General features: G+C 49.9%; 1 protein-coding gene across 1 annotated transcript; it reads left to right on the forward strand.

The window, feature by feature from the left end:
* The first annotated feature begins 16,922 nt into the window (after positions 1–16,922).
* IFITM5 (interferon induced transmembrane protein 5) lies at positions 16,923–18,705 on the forward strand. The gene is made up of 3 exons (XM_067038000.1): positions 16,923–17,015; positions 17,327–17,615; positions 18,214–18,705. The coding sequence occupies exons 1-3, from the start codon at positions 17,002–17,004 to the stop codon at positions 18,424–18,426; spliced, it is 516 nt and encodes a 171-aa protein (XP_066894101.1). The 5' UTR covers positions 16,923–17,001; the 3' UTR covers positions 18,427–18,705.
* Positions 18,706–19,052: the final 347 nt, after the last annotated feature.

Below are 19,052 nucleotides of genomic sequence, written 5' to 3' on the forward strand. Positions count from 1 at the left end.
AGGGAGTGGTCTTTCCTCTGGGGGGCGGGGTCACCAGCTCTGCTCTGGACTTCTGCTGTCAGCCCACAGCTGAGCGGTCTGTGTTTCCCCGAGGCCACTGGGGACTCACAGCAGTGTCCCCTCCCAGGGGACATCGCAGCACCTTCACAGATGAGTGCACTTTACTGAATTTGGCTGTCGACAGCTCTGTCTCCATAAACTGCTGTATAAAGGGGTGGGGGGACGGGGGGGCCCACAGCCCCAGGTGCAGGGCCGGCCGTGGACGGTGGAGGAACTGGGTTGCCTCCATGTCTAGCAGCTAGTAGCCTCTATTATTCGCCACCTGTAAAGCCATCTGGTAGGCTTTCAGGTAAGCAAACACCAATCCAGTGATCAGGAAGATGCCCAGGACCAGGGCACAGATGTTCAGGCACTTGGCGGTGGAGGCATAGCTCTGGGCCCCAATGACATCGCCCACCATCTTCTGGTCCCTAGACTGGGGGAGAAGAGACGGTGAGGGGACCTGGAGCTGGGCCAGGTGACAGCCGGGTGCTGTGACTCAGGCCATCCCCTGCTCGTCCCCCAGGGCCCGTTCACCCAGATGGGGACCCACCCCTGCCGGTTCCCCAGAGCCCAAGCAGGACAGTGCCCGGTGGGCCCCCGTCCCCTCCTGGGGCCTCGATCTGCTTCCTCACAGACTCTCAGCTCTCCGGGGGGCGCAAGGGCTCACCCTCTCTCTGCTCTGTCCTCTTTGCTGTGGCCACTCACCCTCCCCAGTGGTCAGTGCCCTTTCAGTACCTTTTTCTTTCCGGGACCAGAATCGAGGTTTGAATCGGAAGTGTGAAGGATGTGACTTCTCTAATGAGGTTGGAAAGGAGAACTTCATGGGGTGGTGGCGACACAGCCCCGCCTTCCCCGTGTGCGCCCCTGCAGCTCGCTGTGAACTCTCACTGGGAGTGATCCCCCGAGCCCCAGATCCCACAGTTGCCTTGAACCTGCGTCTACGTCTGCGTGGGACTTTGTAAGTGGCGGCGCAGTTCCCATGCACGTGGAGCCCCAGGCCGCAGCCCTCATGTGTGGAGCTCCGCTGGTCAATCCTTGGCGAGACCTCAGACTCCACAGTAGGGACTGTTGGTGTTTACCAGCTGGAGCCGGACTGGGTCTGATTTCAAAACTGAACAGGGTTTCGAAGTGAACTAGGTCCAATTTAATCTGTACTGGGTCCAGTGCAGGTCCTCGGGCGAGTAAAATCTTAAGCAAAGGCTAACTGTGAATGCGAAATTTGCAAGTTAAAAAAAAAGGCGCAAAAATTGGTAGTGCAGGTGGAGCATTTAAGAGCTGTTAGACCACTTGTCTCCTAACCCAAGGACTCCCATGTTAGGATAAGTTGATCGTGGAACGGGTTAGATTGACTCCAGGTCACCCACCAACGTCAAGAAAATTTCCGAGCAGCGAGGTGCCCCACGCACTGTGAATCACACACAATGTGTGTCCCAGAGGCGCACATCCCTTTGAGGTTTTAGTTTGGCTCAGAGAGAACCCAAGGCTTAGCTAGAAGAAGGGAACTTGCCACCTGCTGGCACATTCATTTATTGCACATCTAAGAACTGTTGTCCCAGAAGCTGTAGATATCACAAAAATGGGAAAAGTCTTATTAAAACAACCTAGAATTAAAATGGGCACTTATGAGCACTATTCCAATTAGATAAAATCTTTTAAGAGGTGTACTTGAAAGCAAAGTTTCCCAAATCAAAGAGAGCAAATGGGATAGCTGTTTTTATTGGTATGTGGAAGCTTCCAAAAGGCTTCAAAATTCCAAAATACTTTCCTTAAAAAATTATTTGCAGGGCTTCCCTGGTGGCGCAGTGGTTGAGAATCCGCCTGCCTATGCAGGAGATACGGGTTCGTGCCCTGGTCCGGGAAGATCCCACATGCCGCGGAGCAACTAAGCCCGTGAGCCATGGCCGCTAGGCCTACGCATCGGGAGCCTGTGCTCCGCAACGGGAGAGGCCACAACAGTGAGAGGCCCGCATACCGAAAAAAAAAAAAAAAAAAAAAAAAAAAATTATTTGCAAAAAGCTAATGAAAATTTAAAGACACAGGTCACAGTCACAATTCCACCAAAGCATTAACGTTACATCTACTACAGCTCCAAGACCAGACACCTAGGGGCCAGGGAGTGATGTGTCAGTTGTAGTCAACCGTGGCAATGGGAAAGAGATTGTCCTCAAAGGGGATTTTTCAACATCAACTCGAATGCCCTCCTACCTATCCCCAAAGGAGGCCCCATCTAGGCCCCTCGCAGAACTGATGGGACTCGGAGCGGTCTCGGGTAAACTGCTACACTATTCCCTTAAACAGCCAAGGAACCTAAAATTAAAATTAATGCAAAACTGGAGCCTGCACAGGGGATCCTGGGAAGGCTGACAGAAGCCAGAGAAAGGTGAAGGTTCTTAGCAGTCAGCTCTCCCGAGTCTTTGTCTTTATTGCCTGGTGGAGAGAGGAAAACAAAATTTCATGGTGTTCATTCCTTTCCAAACCAGATCTACGGACTGTGGATCCTTTCTCTCCCTAGGACTGCTGTTGTCTTATTGCTTGTCTCATTTTGTGTCCCTAGGAGGGTGGCTTGGCTTTCTGCCTGCCTGCAACATGCAGGTTGTCAGCTCTTCTTTTTTTGGCTGTCTTTGAGAGTGACTCTGGATCTTGGGAAGGTAGAAACCTTTACACCTTCTTTGAGGATGCCTCTTGGGTCCATTGAGCTGTTTGATATTGCCAGAAATATTTACTGTTTGTCCTGGCTGAGACCGGACAAGATATTTAAAAGGATATTCTAGTGTCGATGAAAAATTAATCAGTCAAACTAAGAAAGAAATGGGAAGTCTTATTTGAGCCAAATTTGAGGCTTATAACCTGGGAAGAACGTCTCAGAAAGCACAGAGAACTATTCTGCCCATTAGAGGTCCAGCCACAGTTAACATAAGTTTTTTGAGACAAGAGGGCTGTACATTAAATGACGTATTATCGGACTCCCCTGGTGGCGCAGTGGTTGAGGGTCCGCCTGCCGATGCAGGGGATGCGGGTTCGTGCCCCGGTTCGGGAAGATCCCACATGCCGCGGAGCGGCTGGGCCCGTGAGCCATGGCCGCTGAGCCTGCGCGTCCGGAGCCTGTGTTCCGCAACGGGAGAGGCCACAACAGTGAGAGGCCCGCGTACCGCAAAACAAACAAACAAACAAAAAAGATATAAATGACGTATTATTGACAGTTTACACGATCCAGAGCTAAGCGACATCGTGGCTCCTTACAAGGTCAAGAAGGAATGTTATCTTTAAGGGGCTGTCTTGCTGATGGGTGAGTGTTGCTCTTTATGGTTGAACCAATATTTCTGCCGATGGGGGAGGTTGGTTGATGCGTAATGTCGATAGACAATGCACAGTGCGGGGAGAGAGGAGGCCAAAGGGCAGAGAAAATTTTTTATGTTTAAATTTTTCTTGTCTTGCCGTAAAATATGAATTCAACTTCACACTAGGATCAGAAATTTGGCTGTATTGGGAGCTGATATTCAAAGCCTGATAGAAATTTTTTTAGGCCTCCTCCCCTAAGCTAAATCTACCAAGAGGACGCGAAAAACCTCCTAAAGCTCTTGTAAAAGGATTTATGAGTGGATCAACCTATGGTGTCATTTAAGTTGCAACCCAGTTCTTTGAGGAATTAAAAACAAGTGTCCTTATCTTACAAATCTTTGGAAAATCAGAAATGTGGCTCCAGACACAGTTCAAAGTTCACCTGTGTCTTGAAAATTTGGAATCTGAAATTGTGGCCTGTGAACATCACAGGAAGGGTCTTCAGAGCGGTAGCTGGGGGGGGGTGCTAATGCCTTAAATGTTGATGGCATCTCCCAGTTGAGAGTCTGAGCAAAAGGGGGAACTGCTGAAAAGAAACAACAGGCCCCAAATGGAGTCATATGTGCTAAGCCCCACACCAGCCAACCAAGACTTAACACCCAGCCTAATTGCAGTTTCAACCTTCCCCAGGAGAGTAACCTTTAACCAGTTAACCTGGAATTTCCTGGTCAGTATTAGGAGGAAACCCCAATAAGACCCTCTCTTTCCCCCATAGGTGAATTATTTAAGCCTGAAATCTAAATTATCTAAGCCTTTTTTTTTGGTTTATGACTTCCTTGTCTTGCCTTTAAAATCTTTTCCCTTTTTGTAGCCTGTCGATGGAAAAAAATGCACACCGTGAACAGTTGCGAGTGAAGTTTTATTTGGGGCAAAATGAGGACTGCAGCCCGGGAGACAGCATCCCAGACAGCTCTGAGAAACTGCTCCAGAGAGGTAGTGGGGAAGGTCAGTGTATATGTGATTTTAGTGAAGGGGGGTGGGGGCGACGTGCAGTCAAGCATGCATCCTGTCAGAGGCTGGCTGCTGGTCACGAGGAGCAGGTATCACCGTTAATGACTTTAGTGCTTTTCTAGATATGAGGATATGCAAGAATCGGGCTCATAAATCTCCTGAGGGGCTTCCCTGGTGGCACAGTGGTTGAGAGTCCGCCTGCCGATGCAGGGGACGCAGGTTCGTGCCCCGGTCCGGGAAGATCCCATATGCCGTGGAGCGGCTGGGCCCGTGAGCCATGGCCGCTGAGCCTGCGCGTCCGGAGCCTGTGCTCCGCAACGGGAGAGGCCACAGCAGTGAGAGGCCCGTGTACTGCAAAATAAAAAATAAAAAATAAAAAATAAAAAATATCTCCTGAAAGTATCTAACTATCTGAAGACCTGTTCTGCCAGTTTTACCCAGAGCACAGAGGGCCTCATTACTGATCTCCACCCTGAACTTTCAGGATGTGTTGAATGAAGGTCAGCAGCTGCAGTGGCTCGTGATTTAATCCTCGTAGAGGCAGATGGCAAGTGCTGATTTGTAGTTGGCAAGCCCACTGGAGCTCCTTTCTACTTGTTGGATGGGATACTACCCCATTCGTGAATCATTCAGTAAAGACAATTAGATCTTCAAATTTACACCGTTGAATTTTTTGGTATTTAATAGGTTCCTGGACCCAATTTCAATGTGTGCGTGTGTGGAAGGGGAGGGGGCTTCCTGCAAGGTGTCTGAGAATTCTACTCAATTCAATTGAATTCTGACATCGTTCGCCCAGACACGGCTCCAGATCCCACAGGCTACGGTCTCAGCTCCACAGGACAGCGCACCGGCCACTTCAGACACCTGGTTATCACCTGTGCTTCTGACCCCGACTGTAAGTCAGAGGGGCCCACGATTCCCTCCTTGGGTTCAATTAATTTGCCACAGAAGCTTGCAGAACTCAGAGAAGCATTTTACTTATTTATTATAAAGAATATGACTCAGGAACAGCCAGAGGTAAGAGACACACAGAGCTATTATGGGGGACAGGGCACAGAGCTTCCCTGCCCTCTCCAGAAATCTCCATGTGTTCACCAACGTGGAAGCTCTTAGAACCCTGTCCTTCTAGGGGTTTCGGAGACTTAATTACATATGCATATTGATTAAATCATAGATTATTAGCAATTGACTCAACCTTCAGCCCCTCTCCTCTCCTTGGAGGCCTGGGGACCGGGACTGAGAATTCCAACCGACTAAACACATGGTTGGTTCCCCTGAGAAGCGCTCATCCTCAGGTGGTGTCCAAAAGTCACCTCATTACATACGAGGATCCCTTGGTCACTCTCATCACTTAGGAAATTGTAAGAGTTTTAGGAGTTCTTTGCAAGAAACAGGAAGAAGGTCGAATACATATTTCTTACTATAAATCACAATAACTCAACAGGCAAAGTATCACTTGGCTGCCCTTTCACGCAGGGCACATGGGGCTAAGGAATCAGGAGGCTCCAGGCCCTAATCAGACTCTGAGTGGGGCCCGGCCCCGTCCAGGCATTTCCCAGCCTTGGGGTGGAACGGGAATGGAAGCAAGTGGTGCTCGGCACATCCCCACATGGGGTCAGTGGCTTCTGGGTAGGAGCCACGGTCATGGTGCTGGCTGGTGGGGACACTGGAATTGCTCCCCAGTGCCCACCCCAGCAGGGAGGAAAATCAAAACCAGTAAGTCCCCTACATAAGAATCTTCAAGTTGCGGACTTAAAATGATGCGCAGGTGTGTTCGCGTATCCAGTCACGTAAGTTAGTTCACGTGCCTGGTGTGCATTGCCACGTGCGTGCATCCTCTACGAGCGGTTGCGCTTTGGCGTACTTTACCGTACGGCACTGTTGCTGTGCGTCACGAGGAGCTTACTAACAAAGACCTGATGGAATCGGAGGCCTAGAGAAAGGACGAAGAGAGACAAGAGGAAGAAGAAGTAACTGAAGAATGGAAGAGATTCACAGTACAGGAAACGGCAGGGGCATTTTCTTTATTTGAGGAGGCACCGTTAGTTTTTGAGGCACAGGACCCGAACGTAGAACAGTTCATGAAGGTTTCAGTAGCTGTTCAGGATGCAGTCCAGTGCTACCATGTCACCTATGGTAAGAAAAAGAGAGCTACTACCCAGACATCACTGGGTTGTTTTTTCAAGAGGGTAGATAGAGTTGAATCCAGCAAGGAACCAGAACCTGTGCCATCCACGTCAGGTGTGAGTGACAGTGCAGCTTGCCGTCCGTCTCCTATGGCTGACGATGCTTCAGCCCTACCATCTCCCTCCTCCTCTGCCTCATCCAATCAGTAACTCTTCTCGCCTCTTCCCTCGATGCCAGCCCCTGGATGCCAGCTGTTGTGCTGTACTACTGTACTTTTCAAAGTCATGTACTGTAAGATTAAAAATCTTTAAAAATCTTTAAAAAATCCTTTTATTTTTTGTGTTTGTTTTTTATATATTATTTGTGTGAAAAGTATTATAAACCTATTACAGTGCAGTACTATATTGCTGATTGTGTTAGTTGGGTACCTAGGCTAACTTTGTTGGACTTGGAAAAAATTGGACTTATGAACACGCTCTCGGAACAGAACTCGTTCATATGTAAGGGACTTACTGTATCCCAGACTGGGAGCGAAGCAGAAATTAAGCCACCTCAAAGCCTAAAGGGTGCAGGGGTGTCACCCCCACCAAACCTCCATTTCGTTCACCTGTCTGGCCCCAGACCCAGATGGACCCAATGGAGACTCTGGGCTGCGGCAGACCAAGCCGTGAGAGTCCAAGTGCAGCTGCTGTGCCAGATGTATGTCAACCGGGCCCGGGGCTGGGGTGCGTGGACAGTGATCTGGGGAAGGCGGTCTTTCCTATCCTGTCTCTAAAGTTGGACACGGCCACCCGGCGACCTCGTGGCAGATCTGCCAGCCGTAGGAGGGCTGTGTCAGACCCACCAAAACAGAGGTTTGTGTGTAAAACAAAGAATGTCCACTACTCAGTGCTACACGGATCAGGTTGTCAGCCACTGCAGCTGCGGACCAACAGGGCGTCCTGAAAGGAGTTCTGGACAAAGATCAGGAGGAGGCTCCTTGGATGTAGAGAAATCTCTGGAAAAAATTTTAATGAACCCAATTTCTTGTATCTTCCTGAAACTGTGCACCTCAGATTGGGACTTGAACCCACGGTCTCTTAATTAGAGTCACTCACCTGGTGTCTGGACTTACTGAGGCTCAGCACAGAAGGAATTCAGTGAGAGGCAAAGTGACAGACTTATTCATATAGGCTGCTTGTGAGGGATACAGGCGGGCAGGCGAGGGGGTTCTGCCCCAAGAATTAAGCAGGCTACATTTTTATAACCGAGGGAAGCGGGGAGGGGGAAGACCGCCTTCTTCCTCATTCTTTGAGTAGACATCACTAGCTCTTCCTTCGTATTGGGCAGGCTTACATCACTAGCTCTTCCTTCGTATTGGGCAGGCTAGCTCTTCCTTCGTATCAGACAGGAGAGTGTTTGGCCCTATGAGGTCAGACTACGACTGTCATAGCACTCATTCAAATCAGCAGAAGGGTGGTAACGTACACTAAGATATGTTGAATCATCTCAGGTTTCCGTATAATGAAGGTCTCCTACTTTGGAATGTCACCTTTCCCTTAAATTCCTGTCCTTGGTCCTAAGGATCATTATCTTGCTGAACTCGACCAGCAGAATGCAGGCCTCATTCTTTCACTTAATGACCTGGGGCATATCTCATACTTTTATTTATGTCTTTATAGTTAAGAAAGACTGCTTCCTTCCATTAAGTTCCGATAGCTTTCTTGAGTGATCGTTAACTTACAGTGATCTCCCAAAGTTCCCTAGGTTTCCCTCTCTGTCTATAATTCCCTAGGGACTTCTACAGCTACCTGTGTAACTATCCTACTCTATCCCTATCATTCTCATACATGGAAAAGCCCTAAGAGCATTAACTGAGATATCTGATCCTCGTGATTGGCAGGAACTCTTACTGAGATGTGTGCTTCACTGCATTTCCTAGCCAAAATCATGTGTATACTGGCTTCTCCCCTACCTCGTAGTTTCTCAGAGCTACCGAGAGGCTGTTTCCCAGTCTATAGTCCTCAGTAAGGTCCCTGAATAAAACTCAACTCATAGCTCTTACATTATACATTTTTCTTTCAGTCGACAGTTTGGGTGACCACCAAGGGACCCAGAGCAGACGTCTCTCCTTGCCTGAACTCCAAGAGGATCGGCAGCCTTGGTACTAGCGAGGGCCCCCTGCGCCCATCCACCTCCTTGGCGAGTCAGAGGAATGGATACGTTTCTCCTGAGTCTCAGGTCTCCCATCCTTGTTGGTAATCCTGAGTTTTACAATATTTGGTGGTTATTAAACTCCTCGTTATAAGGAGTAGTTCTTTCTTTGAACTTAAGTTCAAGAAGAGGTACCTGGATTCCCCACTTGAAAGACACTGAAAAGGTTTAGACTGGGTGATTAGGTAGGAGGCTGGCCTTGTGTCTTTCCTTGAATTGGTTACTTTAACAAAGTTTGTCTGAATAAAAGTGACGATATCACATGAGAGCTTTCGGCTCCAAAGATAAGGGACGCAGCTTCTTCCAGCCAGCTATGGCTTTGTTTTCTCAGGCAACTGAGAAACTTATAGGAGTGGTGGAGCCGAATCTTCATACCATGCAGTGGTCCCAAAGGGACAGCCTCTCATTAAGCAAACAAACAAACAAAAACAAAAAGAACTCACTCCTCTGAAGATGCACACAAAAGGATTGGCCATCTGGCGCTCAGGTTTTAGACTACTAGAGAGAGAGACCAAGACACGTGAGAGAGCTAAAGGACTCTGCGGTAACACCTGAAGGAGTTAAGCTCACAAATAGCACACCAACCCACACAGAGTTTTTAATAGCAATTTTATCTAAACTGACCATGAAATGGAAAACACAGCCTTCAGAATAGAAGAAAAAGGCGTGCCAAATAACCTCCAACTAACCCCCCAGCTGGGTTTATGTATTTTGGGGACTTATACTTGCAAGTACGTACTTAATTAGGAAATACGAAAATCTCTCCCTGCAATGGCCAGCTCTTTCAACATTCCAAAACTGTTTTTCGCATAAGCAGTTAGAGAAAGCTGGCTTGATAAAATATCTTTTCAGAAGTCTGACCCTAAGGGGAACAAAAGTCCTTCTAGAAGAAGCTTGCATTTCTCTCCCTGTGCCTTAAAAGAAGTTAAGTGCTTACATAAATTCTTAGAAATACAATAGAAACTAACACAAATGGATCTCATGTTATGTGATCAGGGAAATATCCAGTATTAAATTAATATTCAGTATTAAGTTTGGTTGGTTTAATTAATACAGACATGTCTTTTGAGTCATCAACACTAAGTATATTACTTTTATTGTACCTAGATTTACTAAAAGTCAGATAAGTTTATGTTACATCTGTTACAAAATTTGTCAGCAAGAAAAATAGCTTCAGATGATGGCTGACTTGTTCTAGTGTCTCATGAAGTTTTCATGGGTAATCTAAACATAATTGTTGGGAACAAGTGAATTAAAGAGATATAAATGGGGTAAGAGCTTTCAGGTAAATCTTTTAAGAATAACTATGTTTTATGATATGTCTACTTACCAGATTTTTGATAACTTGAAACTTGTGAGTTTTGCTAAATAAAGTTACATGATGAAAATTTATTGAATGTCTATATTATTTCCAAATAACATAAAATACTGAAACATTAATTACAAAACATAGGCTTCCTTTTACAGAAAAATTAAAGATATTAGTAAATATGTTTGGTGCCATACTGAGGCATATTCTATAAGAAAGCACACATTTTATGAAATTATAAATAATATTTATAAATTTGCCAATTTGCAGAGTGCTAAGGTAAAAGACAGTTCATAATTGAAAACTTCTTAGTTTTCACCAGAAATTAAGGTTTTTAAAGGTTAAGGATTCTAATTAAAACATGTAATTTAACTACTAAAAATTAATGAGGAAAACATCTTTGTGTGCAAGGAAAAAGGAAACGTAAGTAATGGAAATGCATTTTGTTAAGGGAAAAGAAAGTAATTTTGTTCTAAAGAGAGGTTAAAAGAGAGAGAGAAAAAAGGGGAAAGCATAGGACAAAATCTGAAGGTAAAAAATTTCCGATAACTTTCAGATCATACCACTGAACTGGGTAAGAAATGACAGAATTCTAAGGAAAAACCTGATGGCTTCATAAAACTGTTAACAGAAGGTCAAGATCAAGAGGAATTAGTACGTGGGGCTGAATGATAATTTTATGACTTTCTGTCTGAAATATTACTGGTTTTTAATCTTTGTTTTCCAGATCTAAGGAAACCTTTCTCCTTAAGGTTACTATGACTTCTGGCAATTTGGTAAGTTATACTTTTGTAAGCAAAATTGAATCATTTTATCTTTTCTCTCTACCTGATCCCTCCAGAGTTTGGAAACTCCTAGTGAGTATACTTATTTTCATGGCAATACAGTTATTTGTATAAGTTCAGTAAGAATATGTCCTCCTTATAACAAGACACAATTGGGAACACTGGTTGTATTAACCTGGCTTTGAAGTGTCATATGTGACAATATGCACAGAATCAGATATGACCAGGCAGCTTTAAAGAGCTAAGGTGAACTTCATGGAGCCCGAAGTCCTTTGGAAAAACAACCTGGTACCTTGTTTACAGGGTTCCTAATCAAGTGAATAAGGAAGGCCACCTCCTGGCAGGTGCAGGAATCTCAAGATATTTTGGGGGACCTTGAGAAGAGAAGACTCTACCCCAATCTGTAGGGGTAGATTACAGGCAGAATCTGATGGCAACTGTTTGGTGTGATTTTCCTGGCCTTGAGAGGGCTTTTAAAGTTCAGTCTGAGATTCCTTATAAAAAGTTCCAGCAGGGATGTCCCTGCTGGCACGGTGGTTAAGAACCCGCCTGCCAGTGCAAGGGACACGTCTTTGATCCTTGGTCTGGGAAGATCCCACATGCTGCGGAGCTAAGTAGTTGTGGCCCACTAAGCCCGTGGGCCACAACTACTGAGCCCGCGTGCCACAACCACGGAAGCCCGCGCGCCCAGAGCCTGTTCTCTGCAACAAGAGAAGCCACCGCAATGAGAAGCCCGCGCACCGCAACGGAGAGTAGCCCCAGCTTGCCACAACTAGAGAGAGCCTGCACGCAGCAACAAAGACCCAACGCAGCCAAAAATAAATAAAAAATTTTAAAAAAAAAGTTCCAGCAAGGCCAAATCAAAAGAGCTTATATGATCAATTACACTTATGTAAATAATCAGGTCATGTTTATTGAAACCAGGCTTATTTTGTAAACAAATTAGTCTTAATTTGGCTATATTTTGTAGAAATGAGGGTAATTTTAGAGAGAAAAAAATTATGTTTCAGTGGATATTAAGTTCTAGCGTTGTTAGTTGTCTTCGAGGTTTTGTATTTACTGCCTGAGACTCACTGCCTCGATGGCTCCTTGTTACTGTGTTGCATTGCCATAAGGTTTAATTAAATTGTTAAAAGGACATTCTAAGCTTGTCTCTGAAGCTTATCACAGCAAATCTATCTTGGGATGAACATCAGATGCCCCATGGCCTGCAACCAGGAGATTATACAGACTGGGAAAGACATCATTTAAAGGATTCTCTCCGACCCAGATAGAAGGACCCTCATCCGGTGCTCTTAACTAGCTCACACACAGCAAAACTGAAGGCAATTAGTTCTTGGATTCATATTTCCCATTTACAAAGGGCCCTTGCACCAGACTGACTGGTCTATAGAGGACTGCTGGTCTCAAACTCACCTTAAAACAATGCTCAATCCGAAAAGAAACCATGCCCACACGGGGACAAGAAGAAGATGACATCAGAAGTGGACAGCTGGCCCAAGATGCCAGACCTGACCCGTATGATCACTTATAGTGTCTTCTTAACTTCTTGAACTTGTGCATATGAATCGAATGTTTTTCTATCATGGGCACAATCCTATGCAGAGTTCTAAAGTCAATCCAGTTGTTGGGTTGACGGTCAGTTAACCACATCCAGTACGTCTGGTTATCTTGGTGGATTTCTCCTAAGGCTCTGACTGAATGGTCCTTCGGAGATTTATTCTAGGAGCAAAAATGTATAGTTCTGTTCAGGCCATTATCGACATTACTAGGTGGGATCCCCTCACTTGGCTAATTAATCATACCTGCTCTGACCCTGGCCAGAAATATGAATTTTCTTTAAAAGTTACTCAAGTTCATTCAGAGCAATGAGCTAAATTGCAGTCAAAACCCATAATCACCTGCTTATTAGGAGGGACCCTCCCTCAGTTATGGGGTAGATGTACCAGGTTACAGTCATTTAAGTATAAGGGTCCCCTTGCGCTGGGAACAATTAAATCATACTAAGGATAATCAGCCTAATAACACTAGGAGATTGGGCTGACTGTCTTATGAACAACGCCAGTGTATCGTTACCCCTGAAGACAGCGGTTGGTTCAGAACAAACTGTCAGCCGACTGGGAGTACACTCGCCACACCTAATGGAAATTCTTGGCCTAACTTCTTACTTACGGCTTGATTAATGCTACCAGCTATAGTACTTGTTTTCTGCCTGTTCTACAAGATTGTTGTTTCTTGTATTGACCAATGTGTAAGTGAGCTTCCAACAAAAATAATAAGTAAGCGACTTGAAATGGTCGACCAAATATATAGTTCTATATGAGGTTACAACGATCGTAATAGTGTAACTCTAGATATGGGAAGAAGTAACGTGGGAGAGTCATTTTCTCGACTGTAACAGACGAGAGTGACAGGGGGTCGAGAGACTTCACGGCCACCTCTGACAGGGCCTGGCCCAGCAATAGCACACGGAGCCCTCCGGGCACCATGGGGCAGATGGTCATGACATGCCTCCCAAACCCCGGTTACATTTATGACCCAAAGGGGCAAATTGTAAAACAAATACTGTTGCCCACCATCCAGTTCTACAAGGATCAGGCCATTAGCCACTGTAGTCTCTGACTGACAGTGCACCCTGAGGGCAACGCAGGACGAAGAACAGGACAAAGAACAGGACGAGGCTCCGAGTGCTTTGGAGAACCAGGCCCCTTAGACAGAGTAATCTCAATAAGGAATTTTTTCTTTTTAAGACTTTTTTCTGATGTGGACCATTTTTAAAGTCTTTATTGAATTTGTTATAATATTGCTTCTGTTTTACGTTTTGGTTTTTTGGCCCCGGGGCATGTGGGATCTCAGCTCCCCGACCAGGGATCAAACCCGCGCCCCCCTGCACTGGAAGGTGAAGTCTTAACCACTGGACCGCCAGGCAAGTTCCAAGAAGAAATTTTAATGAACCCAATTTCTTGCATTTTCTCATATAGAAAAGCACTAAAATCCTTAACTGAGATGTCTGATCCTCGTGACTAGCAGGAACCTTTTACCGAGATGTGTGCTTCACCGCGCGCGTTTCCTAGCTAAAATCATACGCGCACTGGCTTCTCCCCTACCTCTTCGGAGCAGTGCTGTTACCGAGTCCAGAGTCCAAGCGCGCAGTGCTTCCACGCGACAGGCCAACGAGCCAACAGACAAGGTGACGGGGAAGAAATAGTGACTTTATTCAGAGGCCAGCAAACCAAGAAGATGGTTCCTAAAGAACCATCTTAATTCGGGGTAGAGTTTGGGCTTCTTTTGTGCGAAGGGAAAAGGGGAAAGCAGGAAGATTTGGGAGTAGAGGGTGAAGGCAGATTGCAGACTTCTTGGAGCCACCTGGCCCTCAAGGAAGCATAGCATTTCTTGGTTCTTCTGCTTGCTCACGCAGGCTGGATCACAAGGCGCCTGCAAATCTTCAAGTCCTTAGCAGTTGTTTTTACTTTACACTCTCATCTCTGCTTATTTGCAAAGTTTCCAGGCTGAAAGCAAACTTATCTACAAGTAATGACCATAAGTAACCCAGGACCGTGGGATGGGAACATTCTTCAGGGAACTTAGTGGGCTATTTGGGAACAAACATTTCTCTACCGTTTAAGTCTTGGCGTGTGGGGACGAAAGTGATGGACTCTGTGGGCCGAAGATGGGGTGTGGGGGGAGGTGGTGCCAGTTCTGTTCTTCCTGATACAGTTTCTCGGAGGTACCAAGAGGCTGCTTCCCAGGCTGTAATCCTCAGCAACACCGTTAAGAAAGCTCACCTCACGGTTCTCGCATCGTGTGTTTGTCTTTCAGTTGACAGTTCAGTCCCGCAGCAATGCATTCAAGGATGGACATGGAACATTCCGGGTCAAACAAGCAGGCTGTCCTGACCCTGTGTCACCCACCGCTGCTTCCCAAGGTCTGTCCCTCGGCTCACACCTGGGGCTGCAGGGGGATCCCTTTGGGACCAGATGACGGGGAAGGAAGAATTCCCAGCCTGGTTCTCCATTGGTCAGCTCAGTGTGAGGGAGACGGCTGGCCGCAGGATGGGGCCTGCACTCCAGCCCACTCAGGGGTGGCCTGAACACGGGGGTGAGGGGCAGAGCTGCAAGCAAGTTCCTTTCATTGGACACTTGTCCCCAGAGGGGAAGCGTGCAGCTGGGTATGGTTGCCACTACTCTGCTCCCAGACCTCAGGTGCACCCCTCCAGAACTCGGAGCGCTGACCGTGCACAGGAGTCCACATCATATGCCATCCCCAGTGATGGGAACACAGGCTCGGGTCTGCCAGTCACGTCCCACACCTTACCACCCCACTGGACCAAGCAGAGGGTGGGCACCCCTCCTGGCTCCAGTTAGCCCTCAGGTCTAAGGCCGCTATGAGGTACCGTGTGGCTGTGGGTAGCATACATGGGTCCAGGGCCCCAGGGTAGGACTGGGCAGCTCTGCCTCTTGTCACTTCCTGTACCACTGGTGCCTTCATGCTCTCCAGCCCTGCTGCTCTGGGCTCTGTGGGTTCAGAAGTTCTGTTTCCCAAAGCTTCCTTCAGGTGACACAAAGAGGTGCCGTTGACCTAAGATCTCTGGATGCCCCTTGTTTCTCATGCCTGGGTCACAGGCAGGGCCACTTGACTCTGGTCCGCAGGAGGAGGGAGGGGTGCTCCCCACTGGGTCCCCTCTTGCCCAATGTTATGGTAAATGGCCATGCGCAGCACTCTTGCCCCAAGACGGTCACAGTGACCAAGGCCTAGGTCTCTCGGAGAAGGGGCCACATCACACAGTAATCCACTGGGCCTAGCAGAGCTGGTAGCTGAGGGGAGCAGAATGTCGCCCTGCTTTGGACATCTCTCGAGTGTCCTCCAAGCTCCAGAGCTCCCGAGGGCTCAGCTCAGGTCTTTGCTGGGCCTTAGTGCAGCACAGCTTCTACTGCCACCCCATCCTGTTCCTTTTCCTCCCTTTGTCAGGGCTTGACACAAAGAGCTTCCCTATTCAATGTCTCTCTCAGAGTCCAGGGACGTGGCCTGGAGTAACCCTGCAGGGCCTCCTGAGCCACTGCAGTGACTCTGGATCTGGAGTGAGGTGGGGGCCCTTGGGGGGCGCAGGGGGCACAGCTTGTTTTCTGTTGGAACCTCACTCTGGCTAGAGTAGTGAGAACGCCGAGGAGGGGGCCACGCTAACCCAGGAGGAGGTGAGGGTGGCTTGGTCTCAGAGGTCACAGCGGGGGTGAGATTCTGCACATTCTGGAAGGTGCGACCTAATGGATGCGGTGTGAACGGCAGCAAGCGCAACCGTAAGCCAAGGCTTGTGGCCTGAGCACTTGGCCGGGGGGAGTGGCCACCACCTGTGCCAGCAGAGACCAGGCAGAGGGTGCAGTGGGCTGAATGCTTGTGTCCCCACCCCCACCCTACGGAAATTCTAAAGTGATGGTATTAGGAGGTGGTTAGGTCATGAGGGTGGACTCCTCATGGTAGGGTTAGTGCTCTTATAAACGGGACCCCATAGAGCTCCCCAGCCCCTTCCACCAGTGAGTAGCCCTGAGAGGTCAGCCCTCTGCTACCAGGAAGCGGGTCTCACCAGAACCCATCCACGCTGGCACCCTGATCTCAGACCTTCAGCCTCCAGAAATGTGAGAAATAAAGTTCTATTATTTATGAGCCGCTAGTCTAGGTACTTTGCTAGTCCCAACTCAGACAGAAGGTTTGGGGGAGCCTGAGGTTTCCCGTTGAGGAGTTAGGCTGGAGATCCTGGGAGCCCTCCTCCGCGGAGCACGGCAATCTGGCCCTTTGACATAAATGCGATTGACGGGCACATAGATGGCACTTTTAACCAAGAGGTGGTTGGGCCCTCTGGAGGGAGATGAGACCAGGGTGCAGACATAAGCTCAGCCCCGCCCTCCCCACCCCCCAGCTCTGGATTCAGGAAGAGAAGCAACCAGCCAAGGAACCTGAGAAGCAGCTGCCAGCTTATGAGGGAGGAGGGCAGTCCCCAAAGCAGGCCCTGGAGAGCTCACTGTAGCGCCCGCACAGTAACAGTCCAGGTCACAGCCGGTCCCCTAACAGGCCACACCCCCTGGCTCTCTCTCTTCCCCGCCGTTCTCTCCTGAGCACTGTCCTTTTACAGCCGGCAGGGTGGGCACTGGTGGCCAGGTGATGCGGGCAGTCCTGGGGACAGAGGAGCTGTGGTTTCAGCAGCCCTGGCCCGAGGAGCCCCGCCTAGCCCTGCCCTCAAGCCAAGGCAGCGGCCCACCCACCATGGCCCTGAGCTGGTGCGCCCACCTCCTTTCGTCCGCGGGGGCGGGGGCTCTGGCGGGCAGACCGCAGCCACCGCATGGCCCCACCGGCAGCTTTGGAGGGGGCTCCCTAGGCTGGACCACCCACACAGGTGGGGCTCTAGTGGCCCCGCACCGGCCCCCCCGCTTCTACGGGGGCAGTGTTTCTCCGCGGGGGGCGGGGCTTTCTGTGGGGGAGGTGGACTTTGCGGGGGTTGGCGGGGTGGGGGTTGGCGGGTGGGCTCTCGCAGGCGGGGCGGGCGGGGCCGACCGCTCAGCTCCGGGCTGTCATTTGTCGTTAAATTTAGCGGCGGGCCGGTCAGCCGGGCGGCAGCGGGGATTATAAACGGCCGGGGCGCCCACCCTCGAAGCAGGAGTCCGGGCGAGGAGACGGCGCTGGAACCCATGGACACGTCGTACCCCCGCGAGGACCCCCGGGCTCCGACGCCCAGCAAGGCCGACGGCACCGCCCACACGGCCCTCACGCTGGGGGCGCCGCGACCCCCACCTCGAGACCACTTGATCTGGTCGGTGTTCAGCACCCTCTACCTGAACCTGTGCTGCCTCGGCTTCCTGGCGCTGGCCTACTCCATCAAGGTGGGCCTTGGGGCGCTTCGAGGGGGGCCAAGAGCGTTTTGTGGGGGCTGCTTATCAAGTTGAGGTGCAGGAGTCTCCACGGGGCCGTCTGTCAGCCTGACGGTGGTGGGAGCTCCTCCCTCATGAGGGCTTCTCCACCGAGGCTGGGGTGTTGTTCATAAAAAACGAAAGGGGGGTCTAGTTTGTCCCAAAGAGCCCAGGGTCGATGGGGCCTTACCCAAGGGGGTCTCTTCCATCAAATGCTCTCAGCACCGCTGAGGACTCCCTACCTTCGGAGGTCCTTGGAGGCTGATGCTGGCCTGGGAGGGCCACTCGGTCCATAGCTGGAGTGAGAGGATGCAGGGTCTTCTCTCAGCCCCACCTTAGGCTGAGCCCCTCATGACCCAAGACCCCCTGGGCGGGCCAAGCCCACGTGCCCAGCGGGGGAGGAGTGGGCGGAGCCCAGGCAATATCCCCTCAGGCCACACTCCTCCACCCAGACTTTGGGTCCAGCTCTGGTCCTCCAAGGTGTGGACCCAGTGGCTTCCTGGGACCGGGTGGCAGGCCCCACCCAGGCCCCAAGCACGCGTAGAGACCTGGCCCTGCTGCTGGCCCGCAGGCCCGCGACCAGAAGGTGACTGGAGACCTGGAAGCAGCCCGGCAGCTCGGCTCCAAGGCCAAGTGCTACAACGTCCTGGCCACGGTGTGGGTCCTGGTGCCGTCGCTGCTGCTCGTGGTGCTGGTGACTACCGGCGCCCTGCACCTGTCCCGGCTGGCCAAGGGCTCCGCCGCCTTCTTCAGCACCAAGTTCAACGACTCAGACTATGACTGACGGGCTGGGCCCTGCCCCCGCCCTGACCCGGGTGCTCCACCCTAACCACCTGGAACCCTGACCTGCCTATGGGCCTGAGGCCTGCCCTCCAGCCCCAGCCCAGGCACCTGACACTGACCCTGAAGGTCCTCCACGGGGACCCCAGGGCCTTACCCTCACCTTGATGCCCCCAGTCCCCTAACCACACTCCCCCCACCCCACCCCCAGACCACCCCCTCCCTCCCCAGTCACCAGGTTCAGCCTCAGTTTCACAATTAAAAGCACCTGGCTCCAGAAAGTGCCTTCCAGGACTGTTCCTGGCTGGGGTGGGGGAGGGTATCTTTCTGAGGGAGCTACCCTAGGGACCACTGCAACCAAATCCCCCTGGCCTGCCCCCAGCGTCCTGCCCTGTCGGCTTGGTGCCCCGACTGTCCCCTTTGCTCGGGCCCTGGGCAGCCTGCGGCTTCTGGGTGGAGGTGCCGGAGTATTTTAGAATGAGGTTTGGGAAGTTGGGCTTTGATCTCCGCCGCTCTGTGGTTTAGTGGCCTGTCTTTCAGAATGTGTGTGGTGTGTCTCCGAGTCCACGTCTGCCCATCCCCGAGTCAGCGTGTGTGCACACGTGTTAAGGGGAGTCCCTGGCCAGTGAG

The sequence above is a fragment of the Kogia breviceps genome, chromosome 7 (genome assembly GCF_026419965.1).
Source record: "Kogia breviceps isolate mKogBre1 chromosome 7, mKogBre1 haplotype 1, whole genome shotgun sequence".
Taxonomy (NCBI): Eukaryota; Metazoa; Chordata; class Mammalia; order Artiodactyla; family Physeteridae; genus Kogia; species Kogia breviceps.

Excerpts from the sequence above, each read along its gene's own strand:
- IFITM5 (XM_067038000.1), top strand. Across the intron at positions 17,616-18,213 it reads CGCTGGCCTACTCCATCAAG|GCCCGCGACCAGAAGGTGAC; the intron begins GTGGGCCTTGGG and ends GCTGGCCCGCAG.